This window comes from Calliphora vicina, chromosome 2 (assembly GCF_958450345.1).
Source record: "Calliphora vicina chromosome 2, idCalVici1.1, whole genome shotgun sequence".
NCBI classification, from domain to species: domain Eukaryota; kingdom Metazoa; phylum Arthropoda; class Insecta; order Diptera; family Calliphoridae; genus Calliphora; species Calliphora vicina.
Genome location: NC_088781.1, coordinates 5,157,299 through 5,175,931, shown reverse-complemented (window position 1 = coordinate 5,175,931; position 18,633 = coordinate 5,157,299). Strand labels below are relative to the sequence as shown.

Below are 18,633 nucleotides of genomic sequence, written 5' to 3'. Positions count from 1 at the left end.
CATCACCAGCAAACATATGATTCAGCAACAACAACAATATAAAATAACAACAGCAAATAAAAGAGGAAGAAAAACAACTCAGAAGACCAATTTTCTTAGCGGATTCCTAAATAATGGACAAAGATTCCGATAGCACGGTGACTTCGTTGGATGAAAATACCGAAAACTTTTGCAACAATCAAACCAGAGACATATTGGCCGAAGGTATTTTAAATATTTTTAAACCTGTGGTCGAGAAACTAGACGAACGCATACAAGCCACACGTCAGTCTCAGATAGAATTAAAGGCCCAACTGGATGTTCTATCTATGCAGTTGAGAGATATCGAAAGAGCTCAGCATAATATACCAGAGTTTTCAGATAAAGTAAAAGAACTGATAAACGTAAAGCACAAAGTCACCGTCATAGCAAATATATTGACTACCAGCCAGGAACGGCTGAACGGTTTACATCGTCTAATAGAAAAGGAACAAAGAAGAAGACAAGCTCTATTAGACTCGGCCATAAGTACAAATATTTCATAAGATATCTAACTTCAAACGTAAGCAATAAAAGCAATTTTAATTTTTAACAATGGAGACACCACATATCGATCATTTAACGGCTCAGGACTATGAATGCGTTTACGAACCAGCAGAAGATTCCTTTCTGCTATTAGATGCTCTGGAATCTGATTTAAATTTTATAGAGCATACATTAAAACCTATAGTTTGTTTAGAAATTGGACCTGGTAGTGGTGTAATTATTACAGCTTTATCTAAACGTCTCAATAGTACCACTTTATGCTTGGCTTGTGATATAAATCCATATGCTTGTCAAGTGACTAAACGAACTGCCTTGCGAAATGCCTCACAAGTTGATTGTATACAGGGAAATCTAGCAGATGCTCTTAATTCGCAGCAGGTTGACTTGTTAATATTTAATCCACCTTATGTGGTTACAACCGATGAGGAACTTAACCAAAAACAATTTGGCAATTGTACGGAAGATAATCTGGTGTATTCGTGGGCTGGTGGACAACACGGAAGACGTATTATTGACGTATTAATTGAAAAGTTGCCCAATATTTTGTCTCCTCAGGGTGTAGTATATTTGCTTTTATTAAGAGAAAACAAACCAAAAGAAATAATGGACAAATTATCGCTAATGGGATTTAAAAGTGAACCGCTTATGGAACGACGCATACCAGGCGAATATTTGTATGTTTTAAAGATAAAACGTTAATTTGTACTACTAATATTTTAGAAATTAAAAAAATAAATGCGAGTATGTACTTTTTCATGCGTTTTTTTTAATTTACAAATCACTAATTTAATTTCTATCTGTTTAGATGGGTTATTGGATGGACAGTATTTTTGTGTACTACAGAACCCGTAGTTTCGAGTAAAATCGCTTCCTTGGGTTTATTTAAAATATCGGTTTCCGCTGCTAGTGAATTTGATCGCTTTATAAATGTTGTATAATAAAGGTTCGAAAGAATTAATTCATAATTCAATTTTCAAAATCAAATTAAATTGTATCATTTTACCCTTCCATTAATGCTTTCATCACGAATTAATTCGTTGTCTCAATTCCTTAGTATTTCAAATGTATTCGTTACTTTGATAATTGACTTTTTGCAGAATTTATTCCTTAAAGAATCATTCGAGTTTTCTGTAATTCTAAACCATTATAGCATAATAAAATTTTTTCCAACTCCTTTTATAAATGATTAAAACTGAATGAAGAAAAAATATTTTAATTGAATTTTCCATTTGAATTAACAAAAATTTTATAATTTAAAGGTTGAATGAATTCTGTTATGAATACGAAACGATTCAATTACTTTTTGTAAATGAATTGCTGATATCCTTTAATTATGAATCAAGATTTTAGTGAATTAAGCTAACATTGAAATTATTAATTCGAAGCTCTAATTGCGTGACTTTTAATTTGGTGATACGGATTGCTATATATCTGTACATGGACTACATGTAGGTACTATGTATTTTCAAAGTTCTTTCCAACAACGTGCGATTTGGAACGACAATTTTGCAGAAATTGTTTGTCCAGATAATTGTAATATACACGAAGACATTAACCTTTAATTTAAGGCTTGACTATATTTTTTCAAATTCCGGATGTTAACCTATTTTTTACAAAAAGCCGGTCTAGCTTGTTTTTGCCAAAATCGAATAACAATAAAAATAGTTTTCCCATAACATATTTTTATACAAATATCAGTTTTTATACTTTTTTTGGACATGAACATATAAGATATTACAATAAAGAAAAGGTATTTGGACTTACATACATTAATTGTTGTGTAAAAGTCTATAAAGAAAAATAAACAATTATTAATATAAAATAATTCACCCGGTAATAACATAGTAATAATCAAATAAACAATATTATATTACATTCGATTTTTTGAAAATTTTAAAGTTTCCTTTTATCCTTAAATGGGTTAGATGAACGGTGGTTACATTATTTTCCAGGTACGTCTTTTAATTGGAAACAATACACATGTTCAATTTATGTTCAAATATGTATAACACTTTCTCTTTAACTAAATATGTATGAGCTAAATTTATTTATGAAACATTAAGTAGTTAATATATAAAATTTTTATTTTATTTAGTTTGTTCATACTTCAAAACACATTTCTAGCGGTTCTTTATTTAACTGAACCGGTTCAGAATTTTACAATCAGCTGTCTTTAAAAAAAATTGTAATTGCAACACATGGTTGTATTTGATGCTACAGTGTTGTGAATTTTAGTAGTAGAAATTTGTTGACTAGAAAATGGCTCATTAAACGGTTCAGATCAGCAAAACCATTTGTTTTATATTATTAGATGTTTTGTAATTAGAAATGGGGTCTTCAAACCTATAAGAAATACACGTAGAGCGTGTGTAAAGCTTTTGATCGTGAGCCAGATGAGCCAGAGTGTTTCTACTACTACTTTTTTTGCAACTGTGCTAACTGCAAAGTAAAAACGACAAGTTCCAGAGAAAAAAATATCAATTTCATATTTTCAGTGCAAAAATAATAAAATTTATGTAGATATTTTACCAAATACAAGTAATTTAGTAAATTTTTAATTAGATTAACATTACGAGATGGACACTGCACCCACCGCTGATTTGGTATATCAGGGTATATGTACATTATTCCACAATACAAACCCCAAAGAAAAAGAAAAGGCCAACAAATGGTTAGAGGAATTTCAGAAATCGGTAAGTTACACCCAAGTGGTTTTATATTCGATTTTTTTGTATTTACGAGCTAACAAATTCATTTTAGATATACTCATGGACAATTGCAGATGAGTTGTTGCAGCAAAAACGGGATTTACATTCCTGCTATTTTGCGGCTCAAACTATGCGCAATAAAATACAAAATTCTTTCAATGAATTACCTATGAATTCACACGAATCTCTAAGAGATTCCCTGATAGCTCATGTGGGTCAAATTACGAATGAAACCGATACGGTGATAGTAACCCAACTGTGTTTGGCAGTGGCCGATTTGGCTTTGTTGATGTCGTCGTGGAAACAGCCGGTAGTAGATTTACTCGATATGCTTTCACCACAACCTCAATCTGTTTGGCCACTTTTGGAAATTTTGACTCTGATACCGGAAGAAATTGACTCGAGATATTTACGACTGGGCGCTAATCGCCGAGAAGAAATTCACAAACAATTGGATGCTGCTGCTCCAAAAGTAATGGAATTTCTTTGCATGTGTATGCAACATGGTGAACCTTCTCAGGAAAAGATAATAAATTCTACCCTTCGCTGTTACTCATCATGGGTGGCCATTCAGGCGATTCCTTTACAGCAATCGGCCAACAATGCCCTCACGCAGCAAGTCTTTCATCTATTGAGCCTAGAGAATTGTTCTAGAAAATTGCATGATACCTGCACGGAATGTCTGTGTGCACTTTTAAGTTGTATAGAAGCCAATGCCGGAAGGGATAATTTAGACCCGCAGCTAAAGATGCAGATTTTCAATGCAGTCCGTATGTTGGAGACGGCATATCACACGTCAGTTGGCCTGGAAGATATCGATAAAATTATGAACTATTGTCGCATTTTTACTGTGCTCTGTGAGGCATTTTTCTACGAAATGTTTGCCAATGAAGAACAGCCCCACTACTCAATAAAAGGATTGGATTTGGTGCTGATATGCGTTGGTCACTATGATTATGAAGTGGCCGAAATTACTTTTAATTTATGGTGTCGCCTGAGTGAAGAATTATTTCAACGTAATAATGATACGTTAACGGGTCACTTCAAACCGCATATAGAACGACTCATAGGAGCTTTATACCGTTTGGCACAAATGGAGCCAGATCATGAGGGATTAATTGACGACAATGATAGTTTTAATGTAAGATATCTTAATGCAGTTTTCTTGGTTACATTAGAATTTAAATTCGTGTTTTTTATAAATTGCAGGACTTTAGACGAAAGGTTTCAGATTTAATTAAGGATGTGGCATTTATAGTTGGTTCAGGCAACTGTTTCAAACAAATGTTTTTCAAACTTCAAGAACCCGGCTGTACTTGGGAGTCGACAGAATCGGCACTCTTTATTATGCAAAATGTTGCTAAAAACATAATACCGTAAGTAAACGCATGACATATTAATTTTTATAAGTTTTACTTGTTCTTTATTAAACTAAGATTGCAATTATGAGTGGATCACCTATATAATTTTTGAATTCTCCCTGTTGTTTTCCTTTTTAGTGACGAAAACGAAGTTATACCCAATGTGGTGGAAGCAATATTAAATTTACCCGAAAATACCCACATAGCTGTACGTTACACCTCCATAATGTTGCTGGGCGAATTGTGTGACTGGATTGAAAATCATGCCGAAAGTCTTGAAGCTGTTTTAAATTTTCTGTTGTACTCATTGCAACAGAAAAATGGCTTGGCTGCAGCAGCTGCAATATCTTTAACATCAATTTGTTCATCGTGTCGACAAAAAATGGTCTACCACATTAGTGGCCTCGTGGAAATAGCTCGTAGTTTAGACAGTTTCGAAATCAATAATGACTTGGCTATAGGACTGCTTAAGGGAATATCATTGATATTGTCACGTCTGCCAAGACAACAACTGGAATCGGCCATGCGCGAAATAATTTCCTTCCAATTGCAGCCGTTAGCTATAATGGTGGAAAGTAATGCTCCCAACGCAACAATATGCAAAGGAGAACGTTCCGATCCTGCTTACTGGGTGGATAGGGCTTGTGCTATTGTAAGACACACAAATCCCGATGTTCCCGATAGTGAATTGCATCCAACTTTGCAAATATTAACAGAGGCCTGGCCCTTGGTATCGCGACTAATGGATAAGTACCAAACAGATGTACGAGTAATGGAACGTACATGTCGTCTAATACGTTACGGAGTGCGTATGGTACGCAAGCAGGCTTCCATGTTGGTGGAGCCTCTGATACACCAAATGATTACACTGTACACCTTACATCATCACAGCTGTTTCTTGTATTTGGGTTCGGTGTTGGTCGATGAATTTGCTAAAGTTGAGGAATGCATTAATGGTCTGTTGGCTATGCTGAAGGCTTTCATTGAGCCCACCTTTAAAATGTTGCAGGTGGAAAACGGATTAAAGAACAATCCCGATACCGTCGACGACTTTTTCCGCCTCTGTTCAAGATTCATTGACTGTTGTCCTTTGCCATTTTTGCAAAGTGCTCTGGTAACACCAATATTTCAGTGTGCTTTGTTGGCCTGCACATTGGATCACCGCGAGGCAAACTCTTCCGTTATGAAATTCTTTTGTAACCTGCTAAAATGGGGACGTAGTACAAACTATAAACTGGCCGAGTGCAAGCCGCTGGTAAAGGAAATAGCTGCACAGAACGGAGAGGCTTTAGTGGTAAATCTCATTCATGCCTCGGTGTTTTGCTTACACTCCTACATGCTGCCGGATGTAGCTGAGGTATTGGCTGAATTGAAAGGTGTTATTACCGCGGAACAAATGGAGGCTTTTCTAAAAACTGCTTTGCAAGCTTTGCCAAAGAAAAACAGTGGAGGCTATGTAACGGCCACAGATGTGCAATTGCACGAGTTTAAAGAGACAGTTTTAAAGTAAGTCAATCTAAATTATTTTTATTGAATACTATTAATATTATTACCTTTTTCGCCTGTAAACAGATCTACTTCAACAAAATCGGTAACCATGGCTTTGAAAACATTTACACGTTTATTCCGTTAAAAACAACTCGAAATTGTGACCTACAATCAAATAAAAAAAGAAAAAGTTCTCCATCAACAATAAACAAAATTTTGTGACTGTAAAACAAACGATCTTCTATTCCTTTTTTATTTTTTTATTAATTTTAATCTTATAATTAATGTATCTTTTGTAAATTTTTAGTTATATATCTATCTATCTGCTAACTTAACCCTTTCCCCAAATATTATTGCTTTAACAAAACATATAATTTGTTAAAAAAAAACCACAATGAGTAAAAGTAAACAATTATTTAGGACACCCCATTCTATTTGGTTTTAGTTATGCTCTCACTAATAAGTGTTTTAAACTTATGTATTGAAAAATTCAAAATTTTTACAATATTCTACAAAGCATTTTTCACAGTTTAGCTAACAACATACATATTTAGAAGAAAATAATTTAAATTACAAATGGATACGCAAAAACCAAAATTGTTTGAAATTTGAAAATTTTTAAAGATATATATTTAATAAAAACATAAAATAAACATAAATTGTCCTAGATATAGTTTTATGTTTAATAGTATAATTTTAATGAACAAAATAATGTGTAAAACCAGATTGGCAAATTAACAAATAAAATCTGCAAAAAAAAATCTCGAAAAAGAAAACAAATTGTCAAATTTTATTATCATTTCGTTAAAAAATATCTGCAGTTTTCGAATGGATTAAGGTGAAACAAGTAAGAGTTGTATATTTGGCTATGTCGTATCTTATGTACCCTTCACACCAAAGTACTATTTTTAGTGAACAAATGTTGAATTAAACATTTGTGCAACGTAGGCAGCATATAAAACCATGGATATCTTTCTACAGAATATCTAGCAGTATTATTGGGAAAGTTTCGAAACGTTCAGTATTGATTTTCTGACTGATTTAAAACTTTTCTTTAAATATAATTAAAAGTTGTCTTTACAGATTAAATTTTTTTTTAATATTTTTTATTGTTTTAGAAGCAAAATTAGTTTTTTAAACCAAAATGGGCATATTTTTTAATACTAATAATAATAATAATTTCAAAATTGTGCATTAAATTTTGAAAATTTCAAAGACGCAATACAAATTCGAATCGTTTCAATTTAAATATTTTTACTGCTACCCGTGGCAGATGGTGATGCGGCAGACATGGGTGGTTTAATACCCATTAAATCGCATAATTGATTACGCAGAGGTCTTACTTCAACCAAGGGCAAACCCCAATCTGTTTCAGAAAGTAAATTCAAAATTTCATCCATATTATCTTCCGAAATATCGCAGACGTCTCCGTGCAGAGCCAAGGCTTCATATAACTTAGTAGCAGTGGTTTTTCGAATGTGAACATGAGTAAGACCCAAAAATATGGATAATTTCGAGAGAATTTTCTTGCATAAGCGGGGAACTTGTACCAGCTGGCAGAAAACGGTAATGCTGGACACCAACTTGTAGAGTTTTTTATGACCTTTAATTTCCAAATTTAGTAAACGATAGATGTCATCAGCAAATGTAGAAGACTCATCAAGTAGTACTGAATTAATAGTGCCTAAAAGAGAAATATTTAAAATTGAAAACACGAAAGATGACATTATTTACCTGAGGCGATGATTATATCGAGAAAATTCAACATGGGATATGTTACACGTTCATTTAGCAAGTTTTCTTCAAAATTCAAAACAATTTCATTACACAGTCGTGGTACTTCTGCTGAATGGCTGCGTAGAAACTGAAACAATGCCGCAGAGGAGTATTTGATCAGAGACTCTGTTAGCTGTCCGATACTGGCACTAAGACCCAATAATATACGTTTTGAATATTCGGGTAACTCAAGAAGAGAACAAAATAGAGGGAATGTATGATCAGCAAAAAGCCACAATACACTATTGACATCCGAGGGGAAAATTTCTCTTAGGCGGTCATGGTGGTGAACATGTGGAAGTCTTGGTTCCAAATGTATTAATTGACAGAATAAGCGTCCAGCTAAACCTCTGGTGCGGTCGATTTTCTCCACAGCCTGCTGCATAAAATCCAACATTACCTCATGCACATGTGAGGGTTGTATAATATCCTTGGGGCAACATGTTAAAAGTTCAAAAATGGCTTAAAAGCAAATACATACAATTAGTTTATACAATAAAAATACACAAATTGTTGAATTTCGTTGGAAATACCATTCATAGCTGCTTCTCTAACCCAAGCGCCGATGTCACCTCGATTATCCAATGTATACTCATCCATTGCTTTTAAATAGCAATCGATTATTTTTGTTAGATATTTAGGATTAGCAAAGGATACTGTGTAGTAAGTAAACGAAATATATATAATGTTATATATAAATAGTTGCTTGTAAAAAAAAACTCATTACCCTTGTCATCTCGGTCGTATCCCACCGTTTTCACCAAATTACTTAAAGCTTTAACGCTGTCCCTTCGAGCCTCACTCCAATTTTGTGTGTTATGATTTTCTTTTTCCTTTAATACTTCGCCTTCCATTAATGCCTGGAAGGGTGTTAATGAATGTTTTACAAGACTTTCCAAAATGGAATCCAAATGTGGCATAAGCATGAATTGAGGCAGTACTCCCAGAGCACTTATATAACCCATACGAAAATGTTCCTCTATATTGTTATCAGCTCCTTTAAGATAAAAACTTATGATTTCAGCATTGGCTGCACTGCGTTCGGGTGCGTTGTAGTAAGTTTGACACAATTCAGCAAAGGCTAAAGTAGCGGATTCTCGAATTGGTGCAGTTTTATTTAGTAAACATTTATCAATGATTGCTTGCCAGGATTCTAAGTTGAAATTATGAAAAATTTTAAATATTTTAAACAGTATTTTTAATCCATTCAAAACTAGTGACTTACCCAAGCACTGGGGTGTGGCTTCCACCTTTGCCAAGCTGCAGTTGCGTATAAAATCAGTGCAACATTGCTTCATAATTTCACCACTCATACCGCGAAATAGATCGCGCTGTATAAATTTCAATATCAATTCATTGATATCACTAATAGATTGGTTTGATAGCCAATGTTGATCCTTTTCTTTAGATTCATCTTCAAGATTGCTAAGAGCCAGAATAATCTCACCAATTGCCAAAACACTGCCATGTCGAGTATTGATGTCAATCGAGTCGGTCTTGACAAATAGTTGATCTAGAACTATGCTCGAAACATATTCTGGAGCACGACGTGTAAATTTATGTAGAGCCTTAGCAGCAAGCTCCCTAATAGCCGGATCCCAATGGTTTACTTTACGCTCAACCAAATGATCGATTAGAGGTTTACGGTACTCTTCAAATTGGGCTATAAAATCGCTGATGTTCAAGTAAGAATTCTGTCTTAGACCCACTGAGTAAAAGTCGGTAGTGGTTGAAATTTCTATGCCAAATGGAAAATTTCCCAAACGTCCTACGCTCTCTTGGAAAGCAGCTGAAGCAGCTCGTCGACAATTTATTTCACGATCAAATGTGGCTACCGTTAGCAAACCAGCGGATATTTCATGCACAAAAGGCAACACATCGTCGGGATTATAAGCCCTGGCAAAAGCCCAGCACATGTAGCAAGCAGAATCACGTATATGTTGGCCAACCGACATATAACCCTTCATTTCATCATAGAACAAAGCCTGCAACAGCAATGGAACTAATTCTTTTAAGCGATATGGTAATAAGAGACCTCTTTTAGCCAGTTCTGCCAATGCTAAGCATGCTCCATGCCAAGCTTCATGTGGTTCTAGGGGACTTAAAATGTCAATCACTGATCCTATTACCTCATCAGCCAACTCTTTGGACAAACGATTTGTCACGCGGCCAATACCCTTGGCTGCTGACCAACGAACATCATTGCCTCCACTTCGTAGGCCTTGCAGAAGTTCTTCTATAACTTCTTCTATAGTATCCGGTACTACAACTTCCTCGTCTGATGTCATTTCTTCCGAAGTTTGCTGACTATTGCCCATAGTTCTTTCTTGTGGCTGCAACGCTTCACTGTCTTGCGCTAAATTTTTGGCTAATGATCTTGTGCCACGTTTATAACGCCAACTGGCTATACGGGGCTTTAGATAAATCAAGCCAATACGTTGTATTATTTTGATATAAGACTTGTATTTCAAAAAGTCCGAACCATCTTTGTATTGACAGCTAACAATCCAATGCAGTAACTTGTCCGCATAAGGCAGTAAATCATCACGTTTGCCATGCTTTAAAATAGCGGCCACTGCTGCCAATTGACCAAATTTCACTTGCACGGTATCGGCTTGATGTTGTGATATAATCCAATCTAAGAAACGTTCCAAATATAAATCTTTTATATCGGCTCTAACAAAGTATTTAGCAGACAAGTATGCTGAAATATTGCTGCAAGTATCATTCGTGGATGTATACAGTTTGCACAAATCAAAGATTCGCTCCATTTTAGTTTTGCTTTGGGCATTTGTGGTTATGAGCTCATTGTTGGCTGTTGTATCATTGCTGGTGGTATAGGCATCCAAACGGGATAAATGAAATGGATTTAGTACCAATATAGACATCCACAACAGTAACACATAGCGAGTCTCCCAATGTTTAAATTCCTTGGGATTTTGTTTTTCTAACAATTCCAATGCAAATTCCAAATCACTCAATTCATGAGGTAAAAATTTTACCAAAACTTTGTAAGTTCTTACTTTACAAATTATATACAGATACTTAAAAGCTGAGTGCATTACAGTCTCTGGCAGATTACGATCCCTTATCTTGTCCAGCAAACGTTTTAATAACAATTCCAAATGAACATCCAATAAATGGGGTTGTTCTTGATATCTGGAGGAAACTGGTGATAATAAAGTCGATGACAAGTATAACGACTAAACCTACCTGCTCAAGACCTCGGTATATTGTTCAAAATCTTTTTCGAAGCCAGGTGCATCTGTCCCCTGCATTGAGTCAATCATTTGCAATACCTGTTCCAGTTCAGTGAAATGTTCCAGCGTATTAGAGGGACCCTCCTCATCTATCATTTCTTCGCATTGCATCATTTCGACCCTGTATGTCTAATATCCAATGGAATGAAATTGATTTTTTGCAGGAATTTTTATTTTTTCTGAACAGCCGGCAGTTAGTTCGATTTTGTACGTCTTTTTCTGATGATTGGGTGTTGAGTTGAAAAGAAAAAGTTTAAATTTTTTTTGTTCTTCAATATGAATCATTTGACGAGTGGCCAGACTTCGGAATAATGTCAGCTTATGTTGAGTTCAGTAAAAGTTTAGTTTTATTACAAGTTGACCCCACACAAGGCTATTAAAATGGTGAGTGCGTCGCATTTTGGTATTTTTTAAATGTAGAAGAATTAAAATATGTATTGATATAGTCAGAAGATTAAACTACGGCAATTTAAGAAGTGGATGATTTTATGCGGTCATCTTGTTAATACGCCTTGACAATCCATCATTTTTTGTACGCACAACAACAAAAAGTCGGCAGAATTACGGACTTTGTTCATATCCTTCGGAATGTGGGAAAAGTGTCAATGTTATATTTTTCTTTGTTATTTTTTAAAATTACGGTAGGGCAGACCTAGTTGTGCGAACAATTGTTCTGACAAAGTTTTTCGAACAAGAACATAACACCGACAAGAGTTGTCCACACGAGACAAATACATATGCGGAATAAAAATTGTTCGCTGTTTGTACAAAATTATGTATTGTCAAGACGGAGGTAATGTGGCATTTCTAATCACATCACCCAGCTGTTTTCTTCTTCTTTGTTGTGTTGACTAATTTTTTTGTTTTGTGTAGTAAATCAAATATTGCAACAATTTACACTTCTTTTAACTTCGATAGCATATAATTTTCCAAAAAACTATGACTTTACCGGAGTTTTTTGGTTGTTCCATGATAGCATTTGGACCACCACTTGCATTGTTCATATTTACAATTGCTAAAAATCCCATACGTGTTATTATACTTGTAGTGGCGGCATTCTTTTGGCTGTTGTCTTTGTTAACATCCTCCCTCTTTTGGTATGTGGTCTTACCATTGCGACATATTTTGGCATTTGGAACGGTTTTCTCCGTATTGTTTCAAGAATATTTTCGTTATTTGCTATATTTATTGTTGAGAAAATTCGAAGAAGGTCTGGAGGCAGTTGCTGATGATAGAAGACTTTTAGAAAATAAACACATATTAGCATATGTATCAGGTTTTGGATTCGGTATTATTTCCGCCATGTTTGCTTTGGTCAATGTATTGGCGGATTTGGTAAGTCATAGTTCTTTGAATATCGTTATAATTATTAATTTGTATTTTATTTTTTTCAGACTGGACCAGGCACCTTAGGTCTAAATGGAGGCACTGAAAGTTTCTTTATGGTTTCAGCTGCTCAAGCTTTATCCATATGTTTACTGCACGTCTTTTGGAGTGTGATTTTCTTTAATGCATTCGATACCACCAACTATGTACATATTGTTTATGTTGTGGGTTCCCATTTGTTCGTCAGCCTGATCACTTTACTTAATACTCAACAACTATATGCTGCCTCCCTATCAATTAACTTCACAATAACTATAGTTACTGCTGTTTTGGCATTCCGTGTGGCTGGTGGCACAATACGTTCCTTTAAACGTTTTATTACCTGCCAATAATGCATTGTAATCAATAAACAAAAAAGACTAACTCCTCATAATCCTCCTCTATTCTCCAAAAGACACAGAATTTAAGCCCTCTAATTTAGTATTAAGTCAAAGATCATAATGAATGTATTTGGAATTTAACATTGATATTGACATTATAATTATTATAATTTGTATTAGTAATAAAATCTATACCTAAATTAATATAATAAATCAAGGGAAATATTGAGCTTTCCTGACTGTAATGCCATAATCTGCTAAGGCAGGAGCCAAATCATCCATGGTCATGGTGTATTTGCGATCCTTGGTAGGCTTAACAGATTTCGCGTTACCATTTTGATTATTTGTACGTGTTTTGCAATGTTGCAAAGCATCATTTGCAACATCTGAGATGAATTTTTGTGTGGCCACCGATATGAGACGTATTATTCGTGGATCATTGGAATCAAAACCGGCAGAATTAAGATAAAAAGCTGTAACAGCATCTGGAACAGTGGGAACATAGTCTTCTAATTGCAACATAAAATCACTTAATTGGGAACCCTATAAATTATACAGTATAATGAAATTAAGCAATCAAAATCACAATCTTAAAAAAATATACCTCTTGTACAGGATTAACGGCCGCAGCTGAACCACCTTGATTATTACCATTTGTATTAGATCCAGCATTGGCTGGCCGAAATATACCAAAATTTGTACCAATCATTGTTATATATTATTTTTATAGTAATTAAAAGATTTGTTTGTGAAAATTGTATTTGGAAAGAAGAAAAAAAAAACAAAATAGTATTTTTATTAAGTCTTCTTCTTTTTCATTAACAATGATTTCCTTACAAGAAGAAGAAAGAATAATTTGTAGATAAAGAAGCGAATTTAATTATGAATTCGCCTTGTAGATAAATAAATCATTTAAGTTGCCAGATTATTATATATTATTGACTTAATTTACAACTACGGATTTAAAATTTTGTTCTTTATTAATAGTGTTGCAGATTCTAAACCCCTACATTTTCAAAAACATGAATGAAAGGGGTCTATACAATTTGTTTGCAGTCTTTTGCAGTTATACAGTTAGTATATATGAAATTAATTTCTGAAATTGACAGATCTGTCTATTTTGGGAAGTAAATGTGTTCTGGTTCGAAAAATTGTTTAGCGATGATAATATTAGACATATCCCGGAGTATAAAGTCCCTGCGCCCGTCTTTACTGGAAAGGAGACATGGCGTATTTAACAAGGTGACATTAGTGGCGAATTGAAATAAATAAAAATTAAATTTTTTTTATATGTAGTTTGACATTATCGCGTGCTAGTTCTGTAATCAGCTGTGCTCCCGATGGCATCTTAGTAAATGCACCTTGAAAGTATATATTCAAATTTGTTTTTTGATTTTGCCCCAGAAATTCATCTAACAAATAAGTGGTAACTACTATCAGATAATTTCGTTGTGTTGTTAGTTTTCAGTGATTATCAATTATCAAACTGTAAACAATAGATAAACAATAATAATTGCGGAAGAATAACAATAATTTTACTCTATACATATTTAAAGAATTTGAAAGTGCAGCAAAAATGGTCGTAAGTAACGAAGAACCTACAACTCCATTGGAGTATGTCCCCGAAGAATTAGAACCAGCACCTGGCGAAGAACTTGGAGAACTTTTGCAGCACTTGGAAGATTATACGCCAACGGTACCCGATGCTTTAGCTGAAAAATATTTACATAGTGCAGGCTTTGAGGCAGTGGATCCACGTATTGTGCGCATTATATCGGTGACCGCACAAAAATTTATATCAGACATTGCAAATGATGCGTTGCAGCACTGTAAGACACGGAGCAATAGTCAGCACTCTGGAAGCCATGGTTCGAATAAGGTACATATAACAAGTAATTAATTTTATATTTTATACCATTCAATTGGATGTTCTCTAATATTTTGTAGGACAAAAAGACAAATAAAGATCGAAAATATACCCTGGCTATTGAAGATTTGACACCAGCTTTGGCAGATCATGGCATAACTATGAGAAAACCACAATATTTTGTTTAAATATAATTTCAGGCCTATCGCTACGTGGTGACTTAAAGAGTTCTAATATTATTATAAGTTTATTTGACATTTTTTATGAATAAAGAATACACCCGTGTAATAGGAGTTTTCTGAAATACTTATATACCTATGTACCTTTTAATTCTAAAAAATATGATTAGATGACACAGGTAATTAAAGTATTTAGCTCTTTCCTATAAATGAACTTCTTTTACTACTTCGCAAAGTTCACTACCGATTCGATAATTTGACTTGAAATTAAGAATTTGTGTTTTTATAATTTAAAATTAAAAGGTAACCGCATTAAAAAACTAAAACATGCACTATAAATCGAAAAATATGCAGAAATATTCACTATAAAATGGTAAATATTCACAAAAATGTCCAGAAAAAAAATTAATTTTAAAATTACTGTTTGAAACTCAAATTGACGAGTCTAATTACAGCCTTGATTTCATAGACAAGCATTTCAATCACCCCTATTCTGTAAGTCGTTGTCTACACAATGTCAATAGTAAACATTTGTTATCGATATTGACGAAATATATACCATTTTTTGCTGTCGACGTGACTTTGTGTCGACAACGTCTTACAGAATATGGATGAATATTAGTGTTGTAACAGTTCCACTGTTCCACTGGGAAAAAACTTTCAGTTGATACAGTGGCCGCTGAGTTGACAATATTTGGCAGAGTAAAACTCTGCTCGTCCCGGAACGAAGATCCAATTGTCACGGGAACGTAGTTGTATTCCACTTTATATCAATATCTTTTTCCAGAAAAAGGAAACATAAATTCAAGCCACAAGTTTTCTATTTGAAAAATATTAAATTTTGTATATGTACTAATTTTTATTAAAATTAAGAAAATGTTAAAATGAGCAATAAAAATATGCCAAATCGATGACATTTTGTTTGCAAGAGATCAAAATTTATGTTGGGCTACTTACTAAATACAAATATGCATATGAATGAATATCACAGCCCTGGAAATTAGATTAACATTTAGTTAATGTTATCCCAATGAAGGAAACAAAACTAAAACAAAATATCAACTCTATCAAATCCACACGCAATTTATTCCCGCCAAGAAGTTGTTGCACTATTTATTACATATATGTAGCTTAATAATACCAAACTAAACTGTATTTAGTTCATTTTAGCGTTACATACATTTTTTCATCACACTATTAGTTGATGTATTTTACTCCTCTTCAAATTAAAACAATCAAGTTGAAAGTTCTAATTTTGGTCTAGTAAGTTGTGATAATCCTATCACATGCAACAAAACAGTAATCGGACACTTTTGATTACACATGCAAATATATAAAGATTAAGTTAACAAGAGAGCTATATTCGGCTGTGATGAATCTTATATACCCTTCACCAAAGTATACTTTAAGATAAATATTGTAAATATGATGAATGTTTTTTTTTAATTTTATTTGTGAAAAATTTTAGGTAAAAAATAATTTGGTGAAAAAAAAACTCAGGTTAAAAAATATTTTTGCCGATGTTGACCCATCAGGACCGATTTTCCGATTTTGAATAGTCGGGACTATAACGGATATATTGATAGATATCACATGAAAGTCCTTACCAACGTCACTAATTATGTTTTTAGATCTTTTGCTAAATCTTCAATTGGTTGACGACAGAACATTATCAAAAGTTGGACATTTATTACATACTCTCATTTTACAGCATTTCGTGATGCTTCTTTCCAATTATCATCTAAATCGGAATACATACATACATATAATATGTATGTAATATGATATTTCATTTCAAAGGCTTGTTATCATTGGGTCAATATACTCAATTGCACTATTGAAGTGATAGATATAACAGACAATCTGAGATTATAATGCACTTAAAATGCACTTGCAACAAACTTATTACATGTTTAGCAGTGATATGTACGATTATTAAAGACAAGTTTAAATTTAACATGTATTTTACTTATTCAAATATAAAAAAGATTCTCAGAGATTCTAAATATTTAAATTAATCTAATAGATATGAGCTACATTACACAGAAATAAAATAAAACTATTTCACACACGTTTTAAATAATATATGTATGTTTAAAAATGTATGTGGGTACACAATAAAATTTTTCTTTAAAATTATATTTATTTAAGCTTAAGGTTTTTTTATAGAAATCTTTCCTAACATCTGATTTGGCATACCTACTTTGTGGTTTAAAGACTAGATTCCATTGAAATTATAGTTGTATTCCACTTCATATCAATATCATTCCCCAGTAAAAAGGAAACATCAATTCAAGGCATATTTTTTTGTTTGAGAATTAATTAATAATAATAATAATTACTGGGTAATAGGTATAAACACAATTTTTTGTTTTTATGACTTGTTTGAAATCTAGTATAGCGAGGGACTATATTCAAAATCCTCTATCTTTGATTTTCACGAAAATTACTTTTTGATGGCAAAATGTTCAGTAAAACAGCCCTCATCTATAGTGTGAATTTCACGAACATATTTTTTTTGCTGTTTTATTCGATTTTTTTTGCTCTATCTTATACAATTAATTTTTTCCGAAAGCAAATCCTCTTTTCAAATAATTAATTTTCAAGTATTTTTTTTGGAATAATTTCTTCATGTTTTCTTACTAATTTTTGCATGCTGAATATGAATTTAACATTTTTCAATCATTTATCAAAATAGCGAAAGCCGATTCTGAATTGAATTACCATGAACATATTTAACCTTTTTGTTTTTGGAAAACATAAGGTCCATATAATAAAAATAAATGGTTTAAGTTGGAACTTGCTTAAAAAAGTGTCTACTTTTAAAGTGTCATCATCAGGGAAGCCAAAATATGCAAATGCATGTTTTTCTGGTGAGTTTAATGATCACATGAATAAGATATTTACAAGTTTCAGAACTATTTAAGAATTTTGGCATCGATTTGTTAGTGCATATTTTTGAATATTTTACCCTTAAATGCATATTTTTTCATATATTTGTTTTAAGAGCATATTTATGTCATATTTTTGCGTTTTTAGAGCATATTTTGACTTTATCAAAAACAAATTTTGTCTTACTTATTTTTCGCTGTTGTGTTACAGGTTTTTACTTCCTTTGTTTAAAATTCAAAATTGAAAAATAGATGGCTTTTCATCAAAAAAAAAAATTTTTTTTTATAATTTAAAAAAAACAATTCGAAAATTTTTATTTTCCAAAAAATTAAAAAACTGAAAACAAAATTTTGTTCACCTAAAAATATTAACATTTTTTATTTTGAAGTATAATTTGGTGAAGGGTATATAAGCACCATCTAAATATCAAAATTTAGTTCTAATTCAAACTTAACCGTTCGAAGTGTGAAATATTGTCTTTTAAATTTGAAATATTGTCTTTTAAATTTGCTCCTATAACATCAGTTGATGTCGAAAGAACATTTTCTATGTATAAAAATGTTTTCAGATCCAATAGACAACGTTTTTTATTTGAAAATTTAAGTCAATATTTTGTAATTTATTGCAATAATAACCATAATTGAAAAAGTGACTTTATATTTATATAAAATATCATCAAAAAATACCTTTTCATATCTTAAGTTCCTATAGTTTTTATGTTGTATTTATTTTTTGTTATACTTGTTTCATTTCATGTTATTTTTGTTTATTTTATGTTACTTTACCTTTTTAGAAATGAATTGTATTGACTTTTTTAAATAAAATATATTTTTTGGTTAAAAATTATGTAAAAGTTTGTTTTTTTAAGAGC

At 32.7% G+C, this 18,633-nt stretch overlaps 7 protein-coding genes across 8 annotated transcripts in view; 5 read left to right on the top strand and 2 right to left on the bottom strand.

Moving 5' to 3' along the window:
- The first annotated feature begins 43 nt into the window (after positions 1-43).
- On the top strand, positions 44-578 carry Snapin (SNAP associated protein). Its single transcript, XM_065501117.1, has one exon. The coding sequence runs from the start codon at positions 114-116 to the stop codon at positions 522-524; it is 411 nt and encodes a 136-aa protein (XP_065357189.1). The 5' UTR covers positions 44-113; the 3' UTR covers positions 525-578.
- On the top strand, positions 574-1,281 carry HemK2 (HemK methyltransferase 2). The gene has a single exon (XM_065501115.1). It carries the CDS (start codon positions 574-576, stop codon positions 1,222-1,224), a length of 651 nt encoding a protein of 216 aa, XP_065357187.1. The 3' UTR covers positions 1,225-1,281.
- Positions 1,282-2,953: 1,672 nt separating this feature from the next.
- The window catches only part of Tnpo-SR (transportin 3), a 234,227-nt gene continuing 218,547 nt past the window's right edge, over positions 2,954-18,633 (top strand). The window contains exons 1-5 of one of the 2 annotated variants that reach the window (XM_065501646.1): positions 2,954-3,218; positions 3,286-4,374; positions 4,443-4,609; positions 4,733-6,100; positions 6,167-6,266. In XM_065501646.1, the coding sequence (XP_065357718.1) occupies positions 3,102-3,218; positions 3,286-4,374; positions 4,443-4,609; positions 4,733-6,100; positions 6,167-6,227 (2,802 nt within the window). In that variant the 5' untranslated portion in view covers positions 2,954-3,101 and the 3' untranslated portion in view covers positions 6,228-6,266. Of the gene's footprint in view, positions 3,219-3,285; positions 4,375-4,442; positions 4,610-4,732; positions 6,101-6,166; positions 6,795-18,633 lie in introns of those variants that run through there. The other variant, XM_065501645.1, reaches the window with a different exon arrangement.
- TBCD (tubulin folding cofactor D) lies at positions 7,244-11,371 on the bottom strand. The gene is made up of 6 exons (XM_065502614.1): positions 11,072-11,371; positions 9,084-11,017; positions 8,586-9,011; positions 8,392-8,514; positions 7,817-8,320; positions 7,244-7,766 (listed from the first exon to the last, which is right to left on the bottom strand). Exons 1-6 carry the CDS (start codon positions 11,230-11,232, stop codon positions 7,327-7,329), a joined length of 3,588 nt encoding a protein of 1,195 aa, XP_065358686.1. The 5' UTR covers positions 11,233-11,371; the 3' UTR covers positions 7,244-7,326.
- aph-1 (gamma-secretase subunit Aph-1) lies at positions 11,943-13,037 on the top strand. Its single transcript, XM_065499587.1, has 2 exons — positions 11,943-12,453; positions 12,513-13,037. The coding sequence occupies exons 1-2, from the start codon at positions 12,058-12,060 to the stop codon at positions 12,834-12,836; spliced, it is 720 nt and encodes a 239-aa protein (XP_065355659.1). The 5' UTR covers positions 11,943-12,057; the 3' UTR covers positions 12,837-13,037.
- Taf10b (TBP-associated factor 10b) lies at positions 12,921-13,587 on the bottom strand. The gene is made up of 2 exons (XM_065499588.1): positions 13,429-13,587; positions 12,921-13,367 (listed from the first exon to the last, which is right to left on the bottom strand). The coding sequence occupies exons 1-2, from the start codon at positions 13,531-13,533 to the stop codon at positions 13,038-13,040; spliced, it is 435 nt and encodes a 144-aa protein (XP_065355660.1). The 5' UTR covers positions 13,534-13,587; the 3' UTR covers positions 12,921-13,037.
- On the top strand, positions 14,370-15,003 carry Taf10 (TBP-associated factor 10). Its single transcript, XM_065499590.1, has 2 exons — positions 14,370-14,703; positions 14,772-15,003. Exons 1-2 carry the CDS (start codon positions 14,401-14,403, stop codon positions 14,877-14,879), a joined length of 411 nt encoding a protein of 136 aa, XP_065355662.1. The 5' UTR covers positions 14,370-14,400; the 3' UTR covers positions 14,880-15,003.

Excerpts from the sequence above, each read along its gene's own strand:
- Snapin (XM_065501117.1), top strand. The coding sequence starts at position 114 with ATGGACAAAGATTCCGATAGCACGGTGACTTCGTTGGATGAAAATACC.
- HemK2 (XM_065501115.1), top strand. The coding sequence starts at position 574 with ATGGAGACACCACATATCGATCATTTAACGGCTCAGGACTATGAATGC.
- TBCD (XM_065502614.1), bottom strand. The coding sequence starts at position 11,232 with ATGATGCAATGCGAAGAAATGATAGATGAGGAGGGTCCCTCTAATACG. Across the intron at positions 11,018-11,071 it reads TATACCGAGGTCTTGAGCAG|ATATCAAGAACAACCCCATT; the intron begins GTAGGTTTAGTC and ends AGTTTCCTCCAG. Across the intron at positions 7,767-7,816 it reads CGATATAATCATCGCCTCAG|GCACTATTAATTCAGTACTA; the intron begins GTAAATAATGTC and ends TTTCTCTTTTAG.
- aph-1 (XM_065499587.1), top strand. The coding sequence starts at position 12,058 with ATGACTTTACCGGAGTTTTTTGGTTGTTCCATGATAGCATTTGGACCA. Across the intron at positions 12,454-12,512 it reads TCAATGTATTGGCGGATTTG|ACTGGACCAGGCACCTTAGG; the intron begins GTAAGTCATAGT and ends TATTTTTTTCAG.
- Taf10b (XM_065499588.1), bottom strand. The coding sequence starts at position 13,533 with ATGATTGGTACAAATTTTGGTATATTTCGGCCAGCCAATGCTGGATCT. Across the intron at positions 13,368-13,428 it reads CCGTTAATCCTGTACAAGAG|GGTTCCCAATTAAGTGATTT; the intron begins GTATATTTTTTT and ends TATAATTTATAG.
- Taf10 (XM_065499590.1), top strand. The coding sequence starts at position 14,401 with ATGGTCGTAAGTAACGAAGAACCTACAACTCCATTGGAGTATGTCCCC. Across the intron at positions 14,704-14,771 it reads GAAGCCATGGTTCGAATAAG|GACAAAAAGACAAATAAAGA; the intron begins GTACATATAACA and ends AATATTTTGTAG.